Here is a 19,044-nt window from a genome sequence, read left to right as displayed (position 1 = left end):
CCGAAAACTGATAAAAATGTAATAAAAATTAAACATGGCATTATATCACAATTTAATTACTTGATATCTCTCTAATTGCGATAGCTGCATAAAATATGACAAGTAATATTTGTAGAGAAATTAATTATCTTTCATTTCACATCATTACCAGCGCCATAACTTAAAAATCAACAAAATTACAACCAAAAAACAACAAACAAACTATTTTTCACGACTCTCACGTCATTTAAAGAAATATTACTTGTTTACGCCGCAATTACTCAAATAATTACAGGTAAATAACCCATAACTTAATAAATAATTAACGTGGAATCATTAAACACGCGTCAGTACCCAAATAATTACACTTCTCGCCAGTTTACACGCGTGTCAAAGCGCAATCGAGCATAAAACCCATTGGAAATAATACACAAATATATTTACACAATAATTTACAATAAATAATATTGTCACCTTGAAACACCACATCCACTCAAGCCTAAACACCTCCCCTCAACGTTCAGCTCAAATATATTAATACATCTTTTCTTTATTTTTATACACTGTGTTCTCCACCTGGTTTTCATACTGGTTTCAGATAAATCTCTTTTAATAATCTTTGCACTAAAATGGCTTACAATGTAATGTATATCACAAATATTGGCAAAACAATCGCACAGACGCCTTAACTCCGGTTGAATGTTCGTGTACGTCGCGTCCACAGCGCAAAATATAGTCTAGGCCTTGCGAAAACAACACACGGCTCGTCTATTTAAAACCAAAAAACGAAAGAAAAGTGAAACGCAACGCGTTGTGATAATATAATACTGCTAGGAGTGAATATGCAACAAGCTACAAACCACGGCAGCGAAACACGTGTCCCCCGGCTGGCACACACACACATAAACTGGATTCGTTAATAAAAGTGTCTTCGTTTTGCTATACAAATTTGATATTAACTACTAAACAGTCGGTGGTCGACGCGCGTGGTACTTTGTCTTTTTTGTTTATGCTTCAGCGTTGACATCCGGCTTTAGGGCTACCTGTTGTCGTCCATGAGCACCTGGGTGAAGACACCCGCAGGGAACATCTGGGATTTCACTTCGTGGCTGCCCAGGGCCGTTGTGCCGTCTTTTGCTATAAACAATTGTAGACCAGAAGCTAAAAACAGAAAAAAATTAAATTTCGCAACATTAATTGTTTATAACTTTGTTAATAATTAATACTTTTATGAAATTTAAAAAGAAGATGAAGCAGAATTTAATTCTGAATAGATTCATGAAAGAATTAACGCTTTAACTTGTTTTGTTATAAAGTTATGCAATTTTTTAAACGCGTAACTTCAAAAATGTGAAGAAAACAAACAATAATTTAGTTAATTGTTAATAACTCAAAGCTAAACCAGCTAGATTGGTAAACCTTTCAGAATATGGTTAGATATTAAATTCTGTATCAAATTATGATATACTTTTAGTATAAATAATTAATTAGTTATTAACAAAAAACTAAAATAAATAATAAATTTTCAAACACAAACTTTGATTGACGATAACTCCATCAATAATTATAATTTTTGCAAAATTTAAAAACAAAATAAACCCTAATTTAAAGCTGAATAGACTATTGAAAGAATAAATATCCTAACTTATCGTGTTATCGAGTTATCCGACTTTTTCCACGCGAAAATTTTAAATTTTAGTAGAAAACATGAAAATGACAAACAATTTAGTAAATTGTTAATAACTCAAAAACTAAACAAGCTAGATTGATAATTCCTTCAGAATATGGTTAAATATTAAATTCTCCATCTAATAATACCATATTTATACTTTTAGCATAATTAACTAATTAGTTATTAACAAAAAATCCAAAATAATTATATTTACATTCAGCTGATTCATCCGTCTGATCCAACTTGGTATTCTTTATAAGCTCCTCGATCAAATGATCAGGATTAACACGCGTGCCCTCAACGCGTCCAGTTGCCGTGACTTCCGGTTCCGCCGACTGCGTTTTCTTCCGGCGTTCGAAAGCCGCCTTAGCACGATCCAAAGACCCCGTCTCCGATCCCACCAAACTACTTGAACTAGGATTCCTGCAACAAAACCCCACATGAAACAAACAATACCTAACCATAATCAAAAAACAAGAAACAAACATTTAAAAAAACATAAAATATACAACTGAAAACAACACACAACGCAAACAATATAAAATTTAAAAAAAGACAAAAGTAGACATGTGATGACATCGAATGAGTACTTTTGGACTAACTGCGTGATGCTGGGCCGTCGCTGCGGATTGTTTTCAGCCGTCTGTTGTTGCTGATGTTGATGCTCATGTTCATCATTCTCCGGCGACGTGGACATCGTCATCGACATCGACATCGGCGTGAGCTTGGCGTTGTTGAGCGCATTGTCCAAGAGCATCTTGCGATGGCCCATTCTGTAAATTCGGCAAATCAAGAAGGAACACGCACGCGCGCGCATGTTAAGAGATTAAGTCAGCCATTTTAGTCACATAGAAAGCATGGAGAAGGATATTAGTGTATTAGTAGTCATAAAAACCAATAAAAAATGAAAAAACAACACAAAATGGACGATAGGTATTAAAAGTGTTAGTTACCCGCTCTTCGGGGAGTCCCAAGGTCTGAAAAACAGTCCCAAACTAATAAAACTACAAAATGGCGCAGAAAACCTAAAAATCATGTTTAAAAAAACCAAAGAATACGATTCCTACCTGCTTATTTGCGCTTCAAACGCCTCGAAAGGATTACCCCGAGCATCTGTGGGTGTTAAAACACGACATCTATGCCCATCGTGGTTCATCATCAAGGGATCACACTTCCTGCGCCCAATCGGCGTCAAAAACGGGCGGAAAGCATCGCGAAACGTACAATCCGCTGGCACCACAGCCGCATTCTGCGAGCTCTGCAACCTTGCTAACAAACTACCACGCGGTACACCTGGTTGCATACCATTCGTAACCTCACAACAACACACCGCATTGAATGGCTTACAGGGTATCTCATAATCACTCTTAGATCTCAAAATACCATGAAACTCAGGCGGATGTTGCGAATTATACGAATTCCGCTCTAATTTCTTACCATCCACCTCGATTTTATCCAAGTTACCATTCATAGGTATACCTTTCGGTGTCTGGTAATCTTTCGGTGTATAAAACAGCGTATTATCAAAAGGTGTAAGACTACCGCGAGGTGTCGCATACGCATCATCCGGCGTCTTATTCAGATGATTATTATTCGCTGGCGGTGTATGCACAGGCGTAAGCAGCATCGAGATATCCTCACGAAACGTGCTGGGGATTGCGATTGTCGGCCCAGCTTTCCGTTTCGCCGTTGTAGTTGTACCAGGAGTAACTAAATCTCTAAAATGCGAATGCAGGGGCGCAGAGTGGGTAAAGGTGTACATAAAACGCATGCAAAACACAAATAAATTAAAAAAACAAGAAAAAGTGAAGGAGAAAAGTGTGAGTGTAGCGTTAGATGTCAAAACGACGCCATTTGTAAATATTTGACGGCAGAAACGTACCGAATATGACCGGAATCCCCCGATGATGATTGCCTGCTGTGTGAATGTATACTACTATAACCCGACGCCTTTGACATCTGACTGGTGTTGCTTGAGTTGCGCGAATGGCCGGGTTCCTGTCCTGGTAACAAACCGTCTTCATCCGTGGTTGTAGCTGTACTAATGTAAGTTGTGGTTATGTTTCCAGTGGATGATACATCGTCGCTTGCCAATGTGATAGGAACATTACTCTCAGTCAATGTTTGACCAATAATTATATCTAAAAATATAAATTTTTAATTTTTTAATTTTTGAGGTTAAATTTTTAGGTTACCGGTTAATGCAGGTCGTTTCTTCGTCAAGCTGCCAAACCCACTGCTCCCACTCCCAATGCTTCCAGCTAGGGACCCCGATGAGAATTCGTCTAGAAGTCTGGTGGTGGTGGGTTCAAAAGCGACGTTTTCGTCAGCGCGTGGTAATGGCACCGCATTTCCGGTTTTGCTCGCGTGTGTGGGTGAAGGGACTTTGAAGAGGATGTCGCCGGATAACATGTTCATTTTGATGGAGATGCGTAGCATGCTGTTGTCTTGACGGTGGCGCGCGTCGTAGCCTTCGAGGAGGGCTTTGCGGCTGGTGGAGCCGGCGCCGGCGAGCTCGGCGAGATTCAGGTCGACGAAGCCGAGCTTCGTGAAGGATTTGCCGCCCTTTGACTCCTTGCGCACCGAGATGCGCAGCACGCAGCGCTCGAGGACGCCCGTGGAGGCGTTGGCGAGCATTTTGCACGGGAAGGAGTAGCGGGCGTTCCACTTTACGGTGTGATCACGCACTTCTTCTCTGAAATATTAATAATAGAAAATTAAATAATGTTTTTTTTCTATGTGGAAATTTCAGGATAATGTGTGGATGTGGATGAGGATGAATCATGGGTCTAAAATAAAAATCAATGATGAGAGGATGATGTGAGTCATTGTACAGATGAATTTGCTCATAGGAATATTCTCGGTATTATTGTGAAATATTTGCCAAAAAAAAACGAAATTGATTGTTAATTGATGATGGAGTTTTATGATATTAATAAAAGCGGATATATTCACTCAAGTTTAAGTGTAGAGCCAAAAATATTATAAAATTTAATTTTAAAATTAATTTTTACGATTATATCAGTGTAATTAATTGATTACTACGTTTTTTGATTGAGAAAAACACTAAAAGAGGAAAGTTTATAGTATTTTTTAGGAACTAGTGCGTAAAAGTTCGTTTTATAAACCTTTGCTATTGAAAATCATTAAATAATCACTATTTTGCCGAGAAAATAACCTAAAAATTAAATTTGAAGGTTAATTTCTTACCAAAATGGTGATTATTTGATTGTTTTTATTGACAATGGTTGAAAATTGTACTTTTACGCACAAGTATCACAAAAATATTAATTTTAACTGATTTACTAAACAATTATTTAAAAAAATGGCGTTTAGTTAACATTTTTAGGTTATTTTTATGATAAAATGGTCATAATTCAATACCCAAGACTAAAAAACAATATTTTACGCATTAATATTTAAAAAAACACTAAATATTTTCATGATTCGGCGATTTTCTCCTTTAAAAACAAATAATATTCAATTAATTAAAGTGATATAATCGTCTATGACCCAATTCTGGCGTGACCTTTGCCGAAATGTTACATTTCACAAACGCGGAAGTTTTCCGGGTCTACAAGTATTTCCGGCTCTACCTGCTTTTCACTTTACTTCCCTCCACTTTTGTAATTTTCGCGTGTTCACAATAACTTACAAATAACGATTTTTCCTGCTACTTTGTTGACTTTTACGACTTTCATGACTACTGTGTGATACCAACTCAACTTCACTAGCTGCTGTTGTTATTATTATTATTTATTATTATTATTAGTGTGTGGAATTGTTGTTTGCGTGATGTGGTGCTGATGATCGTGCGAAGGACGGGGCACGCGGACGAAACAATCGACAATCGCAGCGGCGCGCGCGCCCGCCCGCGATAACAGCGCTCGTCCTGAATTATGCTAATGCCCTAAATTTGGAACAATATCGCTAACGACGCCGTCGCCACTGACACGCCACGTACGTTTTAAAGCTAGCGTAATCTCAATCCTCAATAAGCCAGAATTATATATAAAAAATACGTATATCCGTCTGCGTATCAAAGAAACCTTAGAAAAAGGAAAAATATAATAGAAGTTTTGGCGAAAATTGGATTTAAGCGTAATTTAATTATTTATTTTTATATTTCAAGGAATAATAAACTAATTTTTAGTCCTGGAGTGTTAAAACGTTGATCTTATTATTATTTGCTATTTTTTAAGAATAAAAACTAACATAACCAAACTTTAGGGAAAATTCGTGGCATATTTAATGGTTGTCAATAACAACAGCCAGAAAAATGTACTTTTACGCACTAGTATCCCTAAAATATTAATTTTTTGTTGAATTATGAGCGAAATTCTAAAAAAAAGCTGTCAAATAATATTTTGAGGTTAATTTCATGTTCAAATGGTCATAATTTAATGGTTGTCAATAGCAACATTGAAAAAATGTCATTTCACACACTAGTTTCTAAAAAATACCACATTTTTCCTTCTTAAGTAGCAAATTACTGCAAAATAAGGCAAACTTTTAAGTTTTATGTTATTTTCCCGTAAAAATGGTGATTATTTAATTGTTTACACAATAAATTAATTAATTAAATAATTTATTCTTACATTTCACTCCCTAATAAATTAATTTTATTCCCCTAGAACGTTAAAACCGTCAATTTTATGATTATTTCCATTAAGTAAGAATAAAAACTTTGCATTACATAACCGAAAGTCTAAGTGAAATTCGTCGTTAGTTTCGTCGACATTGTACTCAATAATAAATTGATTGTGATGTAATTGCCGAGTGTAACGTATTTTTTTTACTTGGTGCGCGTTGAATTTCAATTAAATTGTGATTTATAACCGTCCGCCATTGTTGTATTTAATTCGTTTGTTTTACGATTAATACACCTGTGTGATAACGCTGCTATCAGAATCTCAAGGTCGAGGATAAGTTGTGTTACGTATGAAATTAAATTTAAAATAAATATTTCGCAATATTTTTGGCACTGCACTTAAACTTAGGTCAATACATAATCAATTAATTATTAATTGAGTGAATATTTCCGGTTGTAGTAGTGTCGCTGTCGCAATCTGGTGTTATCAACTAATAACTATTGAGAAGTAGTGATTTGTAGAAGTACATTTTTCAACCGTTGTCAATAACAACAAGTAAATAATCACTATTTTGATAAGAAAATAAGTTAAAATTAATTTACTCCCAAAGTTTTCTAGTAAATCAACAAAAATATGGTATTTTTTAGATACTAGTGCGTAAAATTACATTTTTTGCACATTTTCAACATCAACCATTAATAATTCATTGACCAAACACTAAATAAAAATGTTTTCATTACCAAAACAGATAAAAACAAATAATTTTTGCCAAAAAATGTTAATTTCAACATTTATACGTGTTTTTTATAAATATTAATGTGTAAAGAAGTATTTTTTAACATTTGCTATTGACATTCATTAAAATATTATCTTTTTGGCATTAAATTAACTTAAAACCTAATTATCTCCCATATTTTCCGGTAATTTTCTACTAAATAAACAAAAATATCATATTTTTTAAACACTAGTGCGTAAAATAACACTTTCTGCACGTTTCCAAACATAAACCATTAATTTACATCATTTTACAACCTCAACAACCATTAAATACATAAAAACCTCCTAAAAGACGTGAAACTCGATCACTTCCAACATGATCTCTCTCCCGAAGAAAGATGAGAGAAAAGGAATTCACACTACTACCACTACAACACTAGCGTGAATGAAAGTCGACTTGACCTACAACTCGTGCATTCCATTCGAAATCATACTCAAGCCACCGCATAAAAACACACAGATACTAAATTACTAATTAAATGACGCACACATACGTGTGGTACACGCGTACGTGCAATGTCACTATCTAAATTTAAACTTGAATTACACGCGCGCGAATGTACTTGATATCACCTACAGCCGAACGTCGATTAAACTTAAACTTACGAGCAGCGTCGAGTTCAAATCGGCGTAATTTAAAGCGCATTGAAACAATAAAAGAGATATGAATGTGATAAAGAATGTTGCGGGCAAGTGCGCACGTTTATTTATTGATTAATAATGCATGGTGGTATGCACGTATGTATTACGAGTGTAGAATATCAAATTTACCGTTTATATTGTTATGATATGTCGAGTTTTATTTAATGCGCAGTTTGAAGGTGTTAAAATGTTATAAATGTATGGAAAATTGTGGTGGGTGATGAATTGTGTGTACAATGTGTGAAAATGGGAAGAATTTAGTTTTAAGTATTTAAAAGTTGTGTTTTTACTTGTTTAGGGTAAAAAATGCAAAAACACACAAATTTTGTTTGTAAAATATGTAAAACGATGAAAATTTGAGTAAATTTGGGCATAAAACTCAATTTTTTCACATTTAACGATGAAAAATGCAAAAACCATCAAAATTTTGTTTGTTTTTGTTGCATTTTTTGTATTTAACGATGAAAAAATGCAAAAACTACAAAAATTTCATTGGAAAAAAACGTAAAAATGTGAAAATTTCAATAATACGTGTCTAAAAGACGCATTTTTCGTATTTAAATGCAAAAATATTGTTTGTACAAGACGTAAAAAGGTAAAAATTTGAATTATCCGTGCCTAAAAGTCAATTTTTCGCATTTAGCGATCAAAAAATGCAAGAAAGACGATTTGCAGTGTGTAAAATTGTAAAAATTTCAATTTTCCGAGTCTAAAAGTCAATTTTCTGCATTTATTGCAGTATTGAAGTGTTTTCCATCTATAAATGTAACGTTGAATTTATTACGCGTGGTTAAATTTAGCTCTAACCCACGGTTGACGGACATACGCCGGGTTTTACATCATGTTCTCATGTTCTCAATATTTATTACCCCGGAAGATTGATTTATGCACGAACCACAAAAATGGTCTAAAAATATTCCGCATAATTAGGCAATTAATTCAACCGCACGTATTTTTACTTTTCTTTCACTTAACTATTATTTACGTATGCCAGAAGTTAATTCATTGCCACATCCCTACTAATAGTATAAATGCGAAAGTCCTGATGTTTGTTACACTTTCATGCAAAAACTACTTAACCGATCATCATGAAAATTTGTACACATATTCTTAGTGGTCCCCGAATGGTTATAGGCTACTTTTTATTTAATAAAAAAATTATTTTTGAAATAAAATAAAGAAATTGTTTAGCCAATAATACCTCTGCATCTGGCTATTTGACTACTTTAACGCCATCTAGCATTCCAGCAATGAAGCTCAAACCTAAGTACTATAGTACTATCACACTGTATTATCACACTGTATTACCGACAGCTACGTCAACATCAAATCCAATTGACTACACTATGGAGACTGTACACTATACTTCCATAGACTATACTTTCAGCCATTTTAAACTTCCCGCCATTCTACTTCATTGTTACTTCTTCTGTGACTACAGACGCGTACGGAAGCCACTTCATTATTTTAGATATTCGCGGGCGAAGCCAAGGGTTAAAGCTAGTTTTCTAATAATTTTCCACATAAGAAGCAAAAAATTGGAATTTTTTAGATACTAGGGCGAAAAATGGGATTTTTTAACCGTTATTGTGGACAAAAATTAAAGCATAACTGTTTTGACATGAAAATAACCTCAAAATATTATTTTACTGCCATATTTTTTAGAATTATCCTCTAAATTCAACAAAAAATCAATCTTTTTAAGATACTAGTGCGTAAAACGACATTTTTCGACCGTGAATATTACCAACAAATAAATAATAATAATTCTTACAAGAAAATAACATAAAAAGCCCTATTTTCCCCTAATTTTCGGCACAAAAACTAAAAATACAACATTTTTTAAACACTAGTGCAAAAAACTCAAATTTAAATCAATATTCCGCCATATTTGTTAGTAATATGTCGTCTAGATTGTTTACCAGCACTCTAAAGTAAGCAAAACATTCAAGTTCCTAAGTTTATAATTCAATTCAAGTCTTGTTGTGTCCCAGACATGCGACATTGCCGCCGGCAAGGTAACAAGGTCGTCAATCGACATTACCTTACCTTACAGGTTGCACAAGCTGCAACTGTACAATCTAAATCATCACGTCTATAAACTGAGAGAAAAAATCTAATCATGACGCCGCGGATGATTCTCGACGAAACCGTTGCACATTGTACTTGTACACACTTCGATCCAATGACTAACGACTAACGGTTCATACATTACTTTGCATTGCACATACTCTATAGATAAACATTGTAATGTTTTATTTATTTATTTATAGCGTGTGAGTAAGCAAGTCGCAGGTAAAACGTTCAAATACTTAAGTATCTCTCAAAATAATGCAAATTATTTTAGTTTATCAAAATTCGCGATAAGTGAATTTTAAAAATGTGTTTTTTGTGTGTTTTTGAAAGTAAATAGTGAATTTAATGATTTTATGAAAGTGTAGAGACGTGTGCAAACAATTTTCACTGCTGTGCACTTCTGTGAGCATTCCACGGCGATAGTCGAGTAAACAACACACGAAATATGCAAACAATTCGTCACTGAATGTGATTACGACTGGTTTACCCAATGGACAAGATGTAATCATACCGAAAACAATAAATAAAATATTTTCATTTCGTAAAGTGATGAAAAATATGCATTTTTGTGAAAAAATAGAGGAAAAACGTAAATTTGCGCATTTATACGCGTTTTTTTAAACAGTAGTGTGTAAAATAGTATTTTTAGCACTTGCTATTGATAAATGTTAATTTATTACCATTTTGTCATGAAAATAACCTCAAAATATTATTTGACTATCATACTAATAAGAATTTCCCTCCTAATTCAACAAAAAATAAATAATTTTGAAATACTTGTACGTAAAAGTACATTTTTTAAAGAATTGACAATGACAATCATTAAATAATCAATATTTTATCAAGAAAACACCTTAAAACTTAATTATTGGCCGTATTTTCCGGTAATTTTTCACTCAATTTGCAAAAATGGGATATTTTTAAGCTTCTAGTGCGTAAAATTACATTTTTCGCACGTTCCCAACCTCAACCATTAATAAATCACTCAGATTTTATCATTTTACGACTAAAAACTACTACTATTACATCAAAATCCCCAAAAAGACGCAAAATTTAATCAATTTCAACATAAAATACCCAAAAATATGTAAACTACTCGTCCCTGAATACGATTAAACCCAACCCCTACTATTCCCAAGAGACAAGAGGCGTAATCATTCACAAAACAATAAATAAAATATTTTCATTTCGTAAAGTGATGAAAAATATGCATTGTTGGTGAAAAATAAGAAGAAAAACGTGAATTTACGCAATTATTACCATTTTTTTCATGAAAATAACCTCAAAATGTTAATTGGTAGACATATTACCAAATAATTTTATATTTAAGAAAGGAAAATTTTGTATTTTTTAGATACTAGTGTGTAAAATGACATTTTTTGGCCGATAGTATTGACACCCATTAAATTATGACTATTTTGACATGAAAATAACCTAAAACTATTATTTGACAGCCATATTTCGCACAAAAAAGCTATAATTCAACAAAAAATTGATAATTTTGAAACACTAGTGCGTAAAACTACATTTTTCGCACGTTCCCAACCTCAACCATTAATAAAACAATCAATTTATATCATTTTACGACTAAAAATTGCTATTTTTACTCTAAAATCCCCAAAAATACGCAAAATTTAATCAATTTCAACATAAAATACCCAAAAATATGTAAACTTTTCGTCCCTGAATACGATTATACCCAACTCCTACTATTCCCAAGAGACAAGAAGCGTAATCATTCACAAAACAATAAATAAAATATTTTCATTACCTAAAGTGATGAAAAACAAACATTCCAACTAGAAAAAGCATTAATTTGTCAATTTATAAGCGCGAAACTTTATTATTCCATGCAATTTGCCCGAAATAACGAATAGCGCGACTCAACACTGAAACAATGTGGGTGTTATTCCCGCCTATTTTACTTTTCCCAATTCGCTTTCCCTTCGCGTTTGAAGTTTCCACGGCCCTCGCGCCCTTGCCCCACTTCCTTGACCTAGAAAACCCGACCCGCATCGTGTGCTAAGAGAATATGTGCGAATGACGTACTTGAACTCAACCCAAGAGAATATTTTTTCCCATTTTTTATTCTTTTGCCCAAGAAAAACGCAAAATAATAAATAATAATTATGCTTACCGTTGACTATGATCCTGAAAATTCCCCCCGTCGAGTAATCGTAGTTTCGCAAAGAGTACAGCCGATACAAACGGGACTTCCAGCAGTTCTTCGAGGCAGACCTCCACCTGAAACTTGTACTTCTTTTTCTTGGTCATAAACGACGCCATGCCGCCGGCGACGACGCCCCTGCCGCCGTTTGTCATCCACGCCAAGTTGAATCTGCACCATCAACACAGAAATCTGCCGAAAAAACAACACAATAAACAAATAATTTTATGCGAATTACGTGCGATATGAGTACCAAAGGCAAAAAAACTCATAACGCAGCTAAAAAAAACCACACAACAAGTTCAAAATCACTTCCAGTGCACATAATACCAAAAATCAACAAATAAAAACATAAATAAATATTTTACTTTCATTTCATCGCGTGTATGTTTCACTGCAAGCAATTAACGCTAATTAACAAGCCAATAATTAATGAAACCATGAGAAAACACACGCGAATAAAAACAAAAGCGTTTAGAAAGCGTGAATTTTGAGGTTATGCGTTTATGGTTATGTTATCATATGTCATATGTAAGTCTACAAAATGGTGGAGATTAATACTGCGCACTCACCGCTGTTGAAGGATGCGCTGGCGATTGTCAAATGTCAAAAACGGTTTCGGTTTCATTCATTCACCAGGCAAAAAACGGCATGAATGGCCCGGAAGCGTCTCGCACCGCACGTGAAATCAATGAACACACACGCGCGCACTCACACTCAACAATATCCCACACGCTAATTTCTCTATTTTGCTCGATCGATGCAAAAAACAACACAACACTCGAAAAACAAGCGCCGCTGTTTTCACGCCGTCCCAGCTGCGTGACGCTGCGGGCGGCACTCGCGCAAAGTCACCATCGAACGAGGGGCGCCGCACCACAAAAGCGTTTTCACCGAACGGACGTAGTGCACAACAACAACACCGCCGCCGACACTCCGTTGCGAACTGAGCGGTGGCGAGTTGCGCTACGGTCGTCGATCGCGCCTGACGTGACGACGACGACAAGCGAACCAAGCGATCGGTGGCGAAGCGCTGCGGCCATGTTGATGAAACACCACTGCGTAACCTATGCAACCCAACATACACCAAAACTAGACAGAGCCGTACCTAATTTACAAATATTTTAACTTATCCCTTAAAATATGTACTTTCAGTGTGTAAAACAAATAATTCCGCTGATTTATCTATGTTTAAGTGAGTACTTCTACATTTTTAACACTTTGTGTTTTTGGTAATTTCGTAATCAGTCTTGCGACACTTGAAAATGTCTAATCACAGCTTCACTTATACTTAACTTACATTAAACGCACGTTTTACCTGCCTGTATATATGTGTAAGTGAACGAGAATGTGTAACATTTCGGCGTATAGTGTTCTGCACGTTTATTAGGAAGACGGAAGGAAAGGAGGTCGAAAAAGTAAACGAAAAATTTATCCTTGACTGGAAGATGCATCACGATGCGCGGAATTCGCGTTGGGTTCAGCAAGCGTATCGAAAAACTCCTCGCCGCCAGAGTCCTGGCTCATATTACTCGCTGTCTGATCCAGCATAACCAAAGGAATGTCAAGTGCACGGCCAAAGATCGCCAGCGCGGCAGCAGCGCTGTCAGTCGCGACGGAAACGCCATCTGTTGGCAAAGATCTCAAATCATTTTCACTCAACGTGCGTTCGGCGACTGCTTCATCCGTTGACGATGCAATCGATGAAGATTCACGATCCACGTCGACAACTGATGGATGCACACCTTAAAAATTAGTTTAAAACATATTTTTTATTATAAAACCAAAACTTTACCTAAACCATCGCCTTGGCAGTAAAAATGCGGTTCATCTTCATCGCTGTCACGCCACTGCGCATCCTCACCGTCCGCGTCAGCTGTGTTGTTGGCCCCGCCCAGCAGCTGCAGCAGCCAATGCGGGAAGAGATTGTTGACCGGCGCCACTACAATCCAAAAAAAGGAAAGGAAAGGTTTAGGAACAGAGGAGGAAGAGAAGAAATCACAGCCGCAGTGTACGCGCATGCGCGCACCACGCTAGTTAGTTTTTGCGTGTGCAATACCAGAATCCGCTGCTGGCTCCACGTCAAACTCCGCCGGATCCACCGCTTCGTCTGTAATCGAGCCGTCTTCAAGGAAATCCGACTGTGAGTTCGGATCGAACAACGCTTCCCTGGACACATGATTCAACTCCTCTTCATCTTCTTCGTCCAAAGGTGGCGGTGGCAGCGCATGATGCACGTCGACAATCTCCAAAACCGGTATGACTTGCACTTCTGGTGGTGCATCCACAACAATCCCATCATCCGGATTGTGATTATTCACAACATTACGATTTTCTTCATCTTCGTTATCCATATAATCTATATGATCTACATTCTCATTGGGATCATCACCGTTAGCAAATTCAAGGTTAGGCAACACATCATCCACCTCGGGAATGTTATTACCTTCACCATCACGGTTATTGTTAGCCAAATCACCGTTTTCGACTATAAACTGTGGGATTTCGAGATCCTGTGGGCGTACAAGTGGGACCACTGGTTGTTCCACATGCGGAACATCAACTTCTATCTTATTTAGTGAATTGTAGAGTAAAACATCAGCGATTGATTTAGCGTCTTCTTCACTATCGGATCGAAATGATTTTCGGCGTCGTGATGTGCCTGGTGTAGGCGATTTAGTTCGCGCGGCTCCGCCGAGTGATGGTGGCGCTGTTGTTGGTGTGTATTTGACAGCACTGCGGCTGCAACCACCTGAAAAGCGCCTCCATTCAGACAACAGCCGATTGTTCATTGGCATACCGTTATGGGTTTTTGCCAAACGTGCTAACAAAATTAACAAAATAATAAGCATGCAATAAATTTAAACAAAAACATGAAAAAAATTAAAAAATACCTTTGATTGAATCTTTAATATCATTCACATCCATCTTCGGCATGAATTGCTCATCGAAATGGCCATCTATCGGACTCTGCGGGGACCACTCAGCATTACTCAGCGATTTTTGATACCCCGAATCAACTAGTGGATCAGATGGCGTTGCTGCTTCATCCTTGGAGGCGTTGCCAGCACGCATCGCACGCTCATCAAACTCCCAATCGGAATCAGCGCTGGAGTTTATATTACGCGCGAGATTCGATTTATCCACGCATCGTGCATCGTCGTTAACCTCAACTTCTTCGGCATGTTCCGACGGTTCATAGTCGCTGGCGGTGCGTGACGATTGCCCAGCCATTTCAATGTCGTACAGCACGCAGAGGCAACGCTCATCAGAACCGTAGAGTGTGCATTCGCCAATCTTGAAGTCCGCACCCTCGAGAATAACCCTGCGCATGCGCAATAGACATGTTTAACATTAAATTTTGACACTGACAGAACTAACACGCAAATAATTATACATCACTAACCAAACTGTCAAATGTCATTTATGTCAAAAACTAAAAAAACTAACCTTATTTCTGATTCGCTCACAAAATGCCCGTCAAAATTCTTCACGACTTCATACAATGGGATTTCTACTATACCGGTATCCTCATTAAAATACCGACTTGTATGCGATGCATGCATATAAATCTGTTGCATAGCCTCGTAGAGAACTTTTTCCTCCGGTGAGCGTACATCCTCCACAAATGGATATTTAATCACTCCAATCTGATGATAATACTCATCCTGACGCTGTTCACCTGTAGTTATATTCCCTTCTTTGATTAGCCTCGGATTCAAATCGAATAAATCATCCGCAAGCAGCGCCATCTGTGCTTGCGAGAAACTAAAATGTGTGCAGACACCAAACGAGCGCCAATCATGATTCACATCGACATTAGACGCATGTCCAGCGACACCAGCGACCTCTGAATGGATTTGTTCGTATTCCTTGACGAAAACCGCCATTTGTGAGCAACATCCAAGCGATTCTGTGCCTTTGGGACCTTTTCCAATACCAGTAAACGTCACAGAATAGTTAGGATAACGCAAAACAATGTTTTGAGCCCTTTTTAACAAAAAAATATATAAATTACTTAACAATTAAACATGGCGGATCATTTTTGAGGTTATATCCTTACCAATCTTCAAATTGTTGACGCGTCCACTCGAATTTATGATCATCATGTCGAAAACCTTTGAAATTCGGGAAGAGAACATTGAAATCCGCGTTTGGTGTTGTAAAAATCGCTAATTTCGGCTGAACAAAACCGAAAATATTGTAGGGCAATGCATCCAAGATGTCCGGAAACAAGTGTTCAATACTAAAACCATAAAATCAAGTTTTTAACCTCAAAACAATGATTACAAAGCAGTTTTTCTTACATTTCAATGCCAACAACAGCATCAATTCCCCTAATCCTCCAATCTGGATCACTTATACTGCCTCGAAAGATCTCCACAGTGAGTGGATCAGTCCTCTGCTTCAAATAATCCGCTGTCAACGGCTGCACCCTGAACATATTCTCTTTTAACAGTGTATCATCAATATCCACTTCCAAGATATCGGTGACTCCCATCAAATGTTTCAGGTATTGAAAGAAGCCGAATTCTGCACAGCCGAAATCCACCACCTTTCGTATATCTTTCCGCCAGCGTGGATCCAGTAAAACATCCTGCACAGCAGAATATCGCTGTCGATAGACCGGAATTGGAAAAACAAAACATTCTTCTGGGTCCAGTGGAAGTGCGGCTGGTTTTTCAGCAGCCAAAGATTCCAGCGCACGTTGTTCAGCCGATAAGCGAATGATTGCATTCGCTTGATACCGGCGATACCATCGCAGTGCGTATCTTATCACAAAGTACAGCGAATGAACGATGATAATCATTCTTGTTTATCTCTAGCTAAATATATGATGTGATTACTGCACAGGGTTATAAAAACGTTGGAAATTTTCGACAGGCGCGCACATTCTAAGAGATTCTGATTAGGCGTTAATGTGTTTGTGTTTTGATAGCGATTTCAATCGTTGCGAACACTTTGGTTGATGAATAAATGCAATAAATGTGAGAGTAACACAACTAGATTTGCATTGTTTGAAGGTTATGATATGATCGATGTCAAATGTCAAAAGATGACTGACAGACTGCGCATGATTGATTTTTTGGTTCAAATTTCAATGAAAACATTAAAAATACAAATGATTTGCTACAAAAATTAATTATTCATGCATTATTTAGTTGGTTTTGTTATTAGATGTGTTTGCAGATTGTACATGTGCATGGGAGCCGCATGGCGTTGAATCCCCGAATGGGAATCAACATGTACCAACTCTCCGAGCAGATTTTCAGCCCGAGTAGAAATAAAAGCAAAGATTTCAACAGTTTCCACGCATACGGATTGCCCACTAGGTCCATGAGTTTGTTCCATTTAGGTGTGCCTGAGTCCACGGACCGGTGCTGTGTGATTTTCGCTGGTTTCTTCGGATATTTACCAGGACAACTCAATTGTTCTTCACATGTAGTCCTCGCACGTCCTGTGCAAGTGTTCACACCATCAGTAGGTGGTAAACCCTCACAAGACCTTTCCGCTAAGCAGATTTTATTAGGTTTACCATGACAACTCTGATCATCTTTGGGACCTTGGGGACCAGAAGAATCTTCAACAGTTTTTTTCGATATAGGTGTCACTTCAGGAGGGTATACCGGCTCCCCAACTTTTGATATTGGATAAATTGTCCCGCTGCCTTTGGGTGTGTGAAAAGATGGCGTCCGGTTACCATCACCAGAACTAATACTGGGTTTCTTCTCTCTTGGAGGATTAGGAGATATCACGCTGGGATGTAGTGACATACCAGGTGATGGTCTTCTATTAGGAGATATTTTAGAAGATGAAGACCTATCGGAACTAAAACTGCGTCCATCTTGGATATTCTCACGTTCATGCGATTCTCTATCCATGGAACGTGATCGGGATCTTGATGGGGTAGGAGAAGATTGATTTTGACTTAGATTCGAGGACGTAGAAGGTGCAGAAGTGGATAATTTTAGAGGTACATCTTTATAAACTGTCCTACCACCTGGTTTACCTTTACAAGTGATAATATTCCTTTGATTTGAACAGATATACTTTCGTAGGAGTTCTGCGTCTTTACCAGGGCGACTTGCGTTGTTCCTACATTCGATTGGACACTTTTGGGGACGTACCCCATCTGTAGGTGAGGCCCGAGTTAAAGCATTCAACCCAGGTGGGGGTTTTTCAGTGTTTAGATGGTCGAAAATACGCCGGGTTTTACAATTGCATTTTTTGGGATCAGGGAACACAATAAGGTACCCGGAATTTTTAGATTTTGAAGGATCTGCATGTTTTGCTTTGGAAGCACTTGACCTATCTCCAGAATAATAAACAGAACCATCACTGGGACCACTCTGGGTACTAGGACCATAAGATTCACCTCTTGACCTACCTCCAGAAGTATTATTTGATCTCCTTTTTGAAGAATCCTGTGAAGGTCCACTTGGAAGAGAACTTTCATAAGAAGGATCTGGAAATTGTCTCCCATCAGATTGATAAGAAGTTCCTCTGGAGTCCCTGGAGGTACCATCTGATCTCCCTGTTCCTCTTGATGTTGTAATATTCTCCCCAGAAGGTCCACTTGGATGTGAAGACCTCCCTGAGGTACCTCTCGATGTACAAAACGAAACCCCATTGGAGGTGTCCCTGGAATACCCTCTGGAAGGCCCCCCACTCACCCATCCATTACTCCCCGCCGAAACTTGATAGGGAACTGAATTAAGTCCTTCCACACCATGTCTGCTTGAATTCACCCCGATACACCTGCATATCCTTCGTCTATCTCCTGGTACCACCCTAGTTTCATTACCATTGACATTTTTCACCTGCGGACACTGCGGTTTCTTTTTATAATCATCCCTGGGGATAATACTCCTCTGCCAGGATGAAAACTCCTCCAGGACCTCGGCCAATTCATCCGATTTGGTGCAGGTGTACCTCGCCTTCTTCCCCTGGCTCTTCTTATCGGGCGGTTTATCCATTTGTATAAAACTGTAAATTTTGTCACACAGATTAGTCACAATCACGTTGCCAAGCTACCAACACACAACAAACATTGTTTACAGAAGATACGAGCATAAACAAAACAAACATCGAAACGACTTAAGTGTATACACATAATATAATCTTAATCGATTCCCTAG

At 37.4% G+C, this 19,044-nt stretch overlaps 3 protein-coding genes across 12 annotated transcripts; all 3 read right to left on the bottom strand.

Moving 5' to 3' along the window:
* Positions 1-396: 396 nt before the first annotated feature.
* On the bottom strand, positions 397-12,945 carry LOC135800109 (uncharacterized). 7 transcript variants are annotated; one of them, XM_065313232.1, is made up of 9 exons: positions 12,478-12,945; positions 11,876-12,097; positions 3,847-4,346; positions 3,534-3,792; positions 2,719-3,369; positions 2,605-2,655; positions 2,242-2,424; positions 1,866-2,074; positions 397-1,140 (listed from the first exon to the last, which is right to left on the bottom strand). In XM_065313232.1, the coding sequence occupies exons 2-9, from the start codon at positions 12,058-12,060 to the stop codon at positions 1,019-1,021; spliced, it is 2,160 nt and encodes a 719-aa protein (XP_065169304.1). In that variant the 5' UTR covers positions 12,061-12,097; positions 12,478-12,945; the 3' UTR covers positions 397-1,018. The 7 variants fall into 7 exon arrangements, with proteins under 7 accessions (XP_065169304.1, XP_065169306.1, XP_065169307.1 ...); XM_065313234.1 differs by having other exon boundaries at positions 2,254-2,424; XM_065313235.1 differs by having other exon boundaries at positions 2,605-2,628; positions 12,478-12,944.
* A 131-nt stretch (positions 12,946-13,076) lies between these two features.
* On the bottom strand, positions 13,077-16,962 carry Hen1 (Hen1 methyltransferase). Of its 3 annotated transcripts, none has more exons than XM_065313228.1 (7): positions 16,213-16,962; positions 15,969-16,151; positions 15,356-15,895; positions 14,800-15,230; positions 13,965-14,729; positions 13,701-13,847; positions 13,077-13,635 (listed from the first exon to the last, which is right to left on the bottom strand). In XM_065313228.1, exons 1-7 carry the CDS (start codon positions 16,713-16,715, stop codon positions 13,337-13,339), a joined length of 2,868 nt encoding a protein of 955 aa, XP_065169300.1. In that variant the 5' UTR covers positions 16,716-16,962; the 3' UTR covers positions 13,077-13,336. The 3 variants fall into 3 exon arrangements, with proteins under 3 accessions (XP_065169300.1, XP_065169299.1, XP_065169301.1); XM_065313227.1 differs by having other exon boundaries at positions 13,077-13,650; positions 16,213-16,959; XM_065313229.1 differs by having other exon boundaries at positions 13,077-13,650; positions 13,965-14,657; positions 16,213-16,958.
* Positions 16,963-17,031: 69 nt separating this feature from the next.
* On the bottom strand, positions 17,032-19,030 carry LOC135800110 (uncharacterized). Of its 2 annotated transcripts, none has more exons than XM_065313241.1 (2): positions 18,429-19,030; positions 17,032-18,371 (listed from the first exon to the last, which is right to left on the bottom strand). In XM_065313241.1, exons 1-2 carry the CDS (start codon positions 18,880-18,882, stop codon positions 17,080-17,082), a joined length of 1,746 nt encoding a protein of 581 aa, XP_065169313.1. In that variant the 5' UTR covers positions 18,883-19,030; the 3' UTR covers positions 17,032-17,079. The 2 variants fall into 2 exon arrangements, with proteins under 2 accessions (XP_065169313.1, XP_065169312.1); XM_065313240.1 differs by having other exon boundaries at positions 17,032-18,892; positions 18,956-19,014.
* Between the last annotated feature and the right edge of the window lie 14 nt (positions 19,031-19,044).

This window comes from Atheta coriaria, unplaced genomic scaffold, assembly GCF_025399875.1.
Source record: "Atheta coriaria isolate IRGN ID8LTWV9N9 unplaced genomic scaffold, Caltech_Dcor_3.1 hic_scaffold_10_pilon, whole genome shotgun sequence".
NCBI lineage: Eukaryota > Metazoa > Arthropoda > Insecta > Coleoptera > Staphylinidae > Dalotia > Dalotia coriaria.
The sequence above is the reverse complement of the archived record's forward strand: the minus strand, read 5'-3'. Positions and strand labels throughout refer to the sequence as shown.

Coding starts and splice junctions, on each gene's coding strand:
- LOC135800110 (XM_065313240.1), bottom strand. CDS start 18,882: ATGGATAAACCGCCCGATAAGAAGAGCCAGGGGAAGAAGGCGAGGTAC.
- Hen1 (XM_065313227.1), bottom strand. CDS start 16,715: ATGATTATCATCGTTCATTCGCTGTACTTTGTGATAAGATACGCACTG. Junction 15,231..15,355: donor GTGAGCGAATCAGAAATAAG/GTTAGTTTTTTT, acceptor GCGCATGCGCAG/GGTTATTCTCGAGGGTGCGG. Junction 14,730..14,799: donor TATTAAAGATTCAATCAAAG/GTATTTTTTAAT, acceptor TAATTTTGTTAG/CACGTTTGGCAAAAACCCAT.
- LOC135800109 (XM_065313232.1), bottom strand. CDS start 12,060: ATGACAAACGGCGGCAGGGGCGTCGTCGCCGGCGGCATGGCGTCGTTT. Junction 4,347..11,875: donor TTTCAGGATCATAGTCAACG/GTAAGCATAATT, acceptor TTAATATTTCAG/AGAAGAAGTGCGTGATCACA. Junction 1,141..1,865: donor GACGGATGAATCAGCTGAAT/GTAAATATAATT, acceptor TTCTGTTTTTAG/CTTCTGGTCTACAATTGTTT.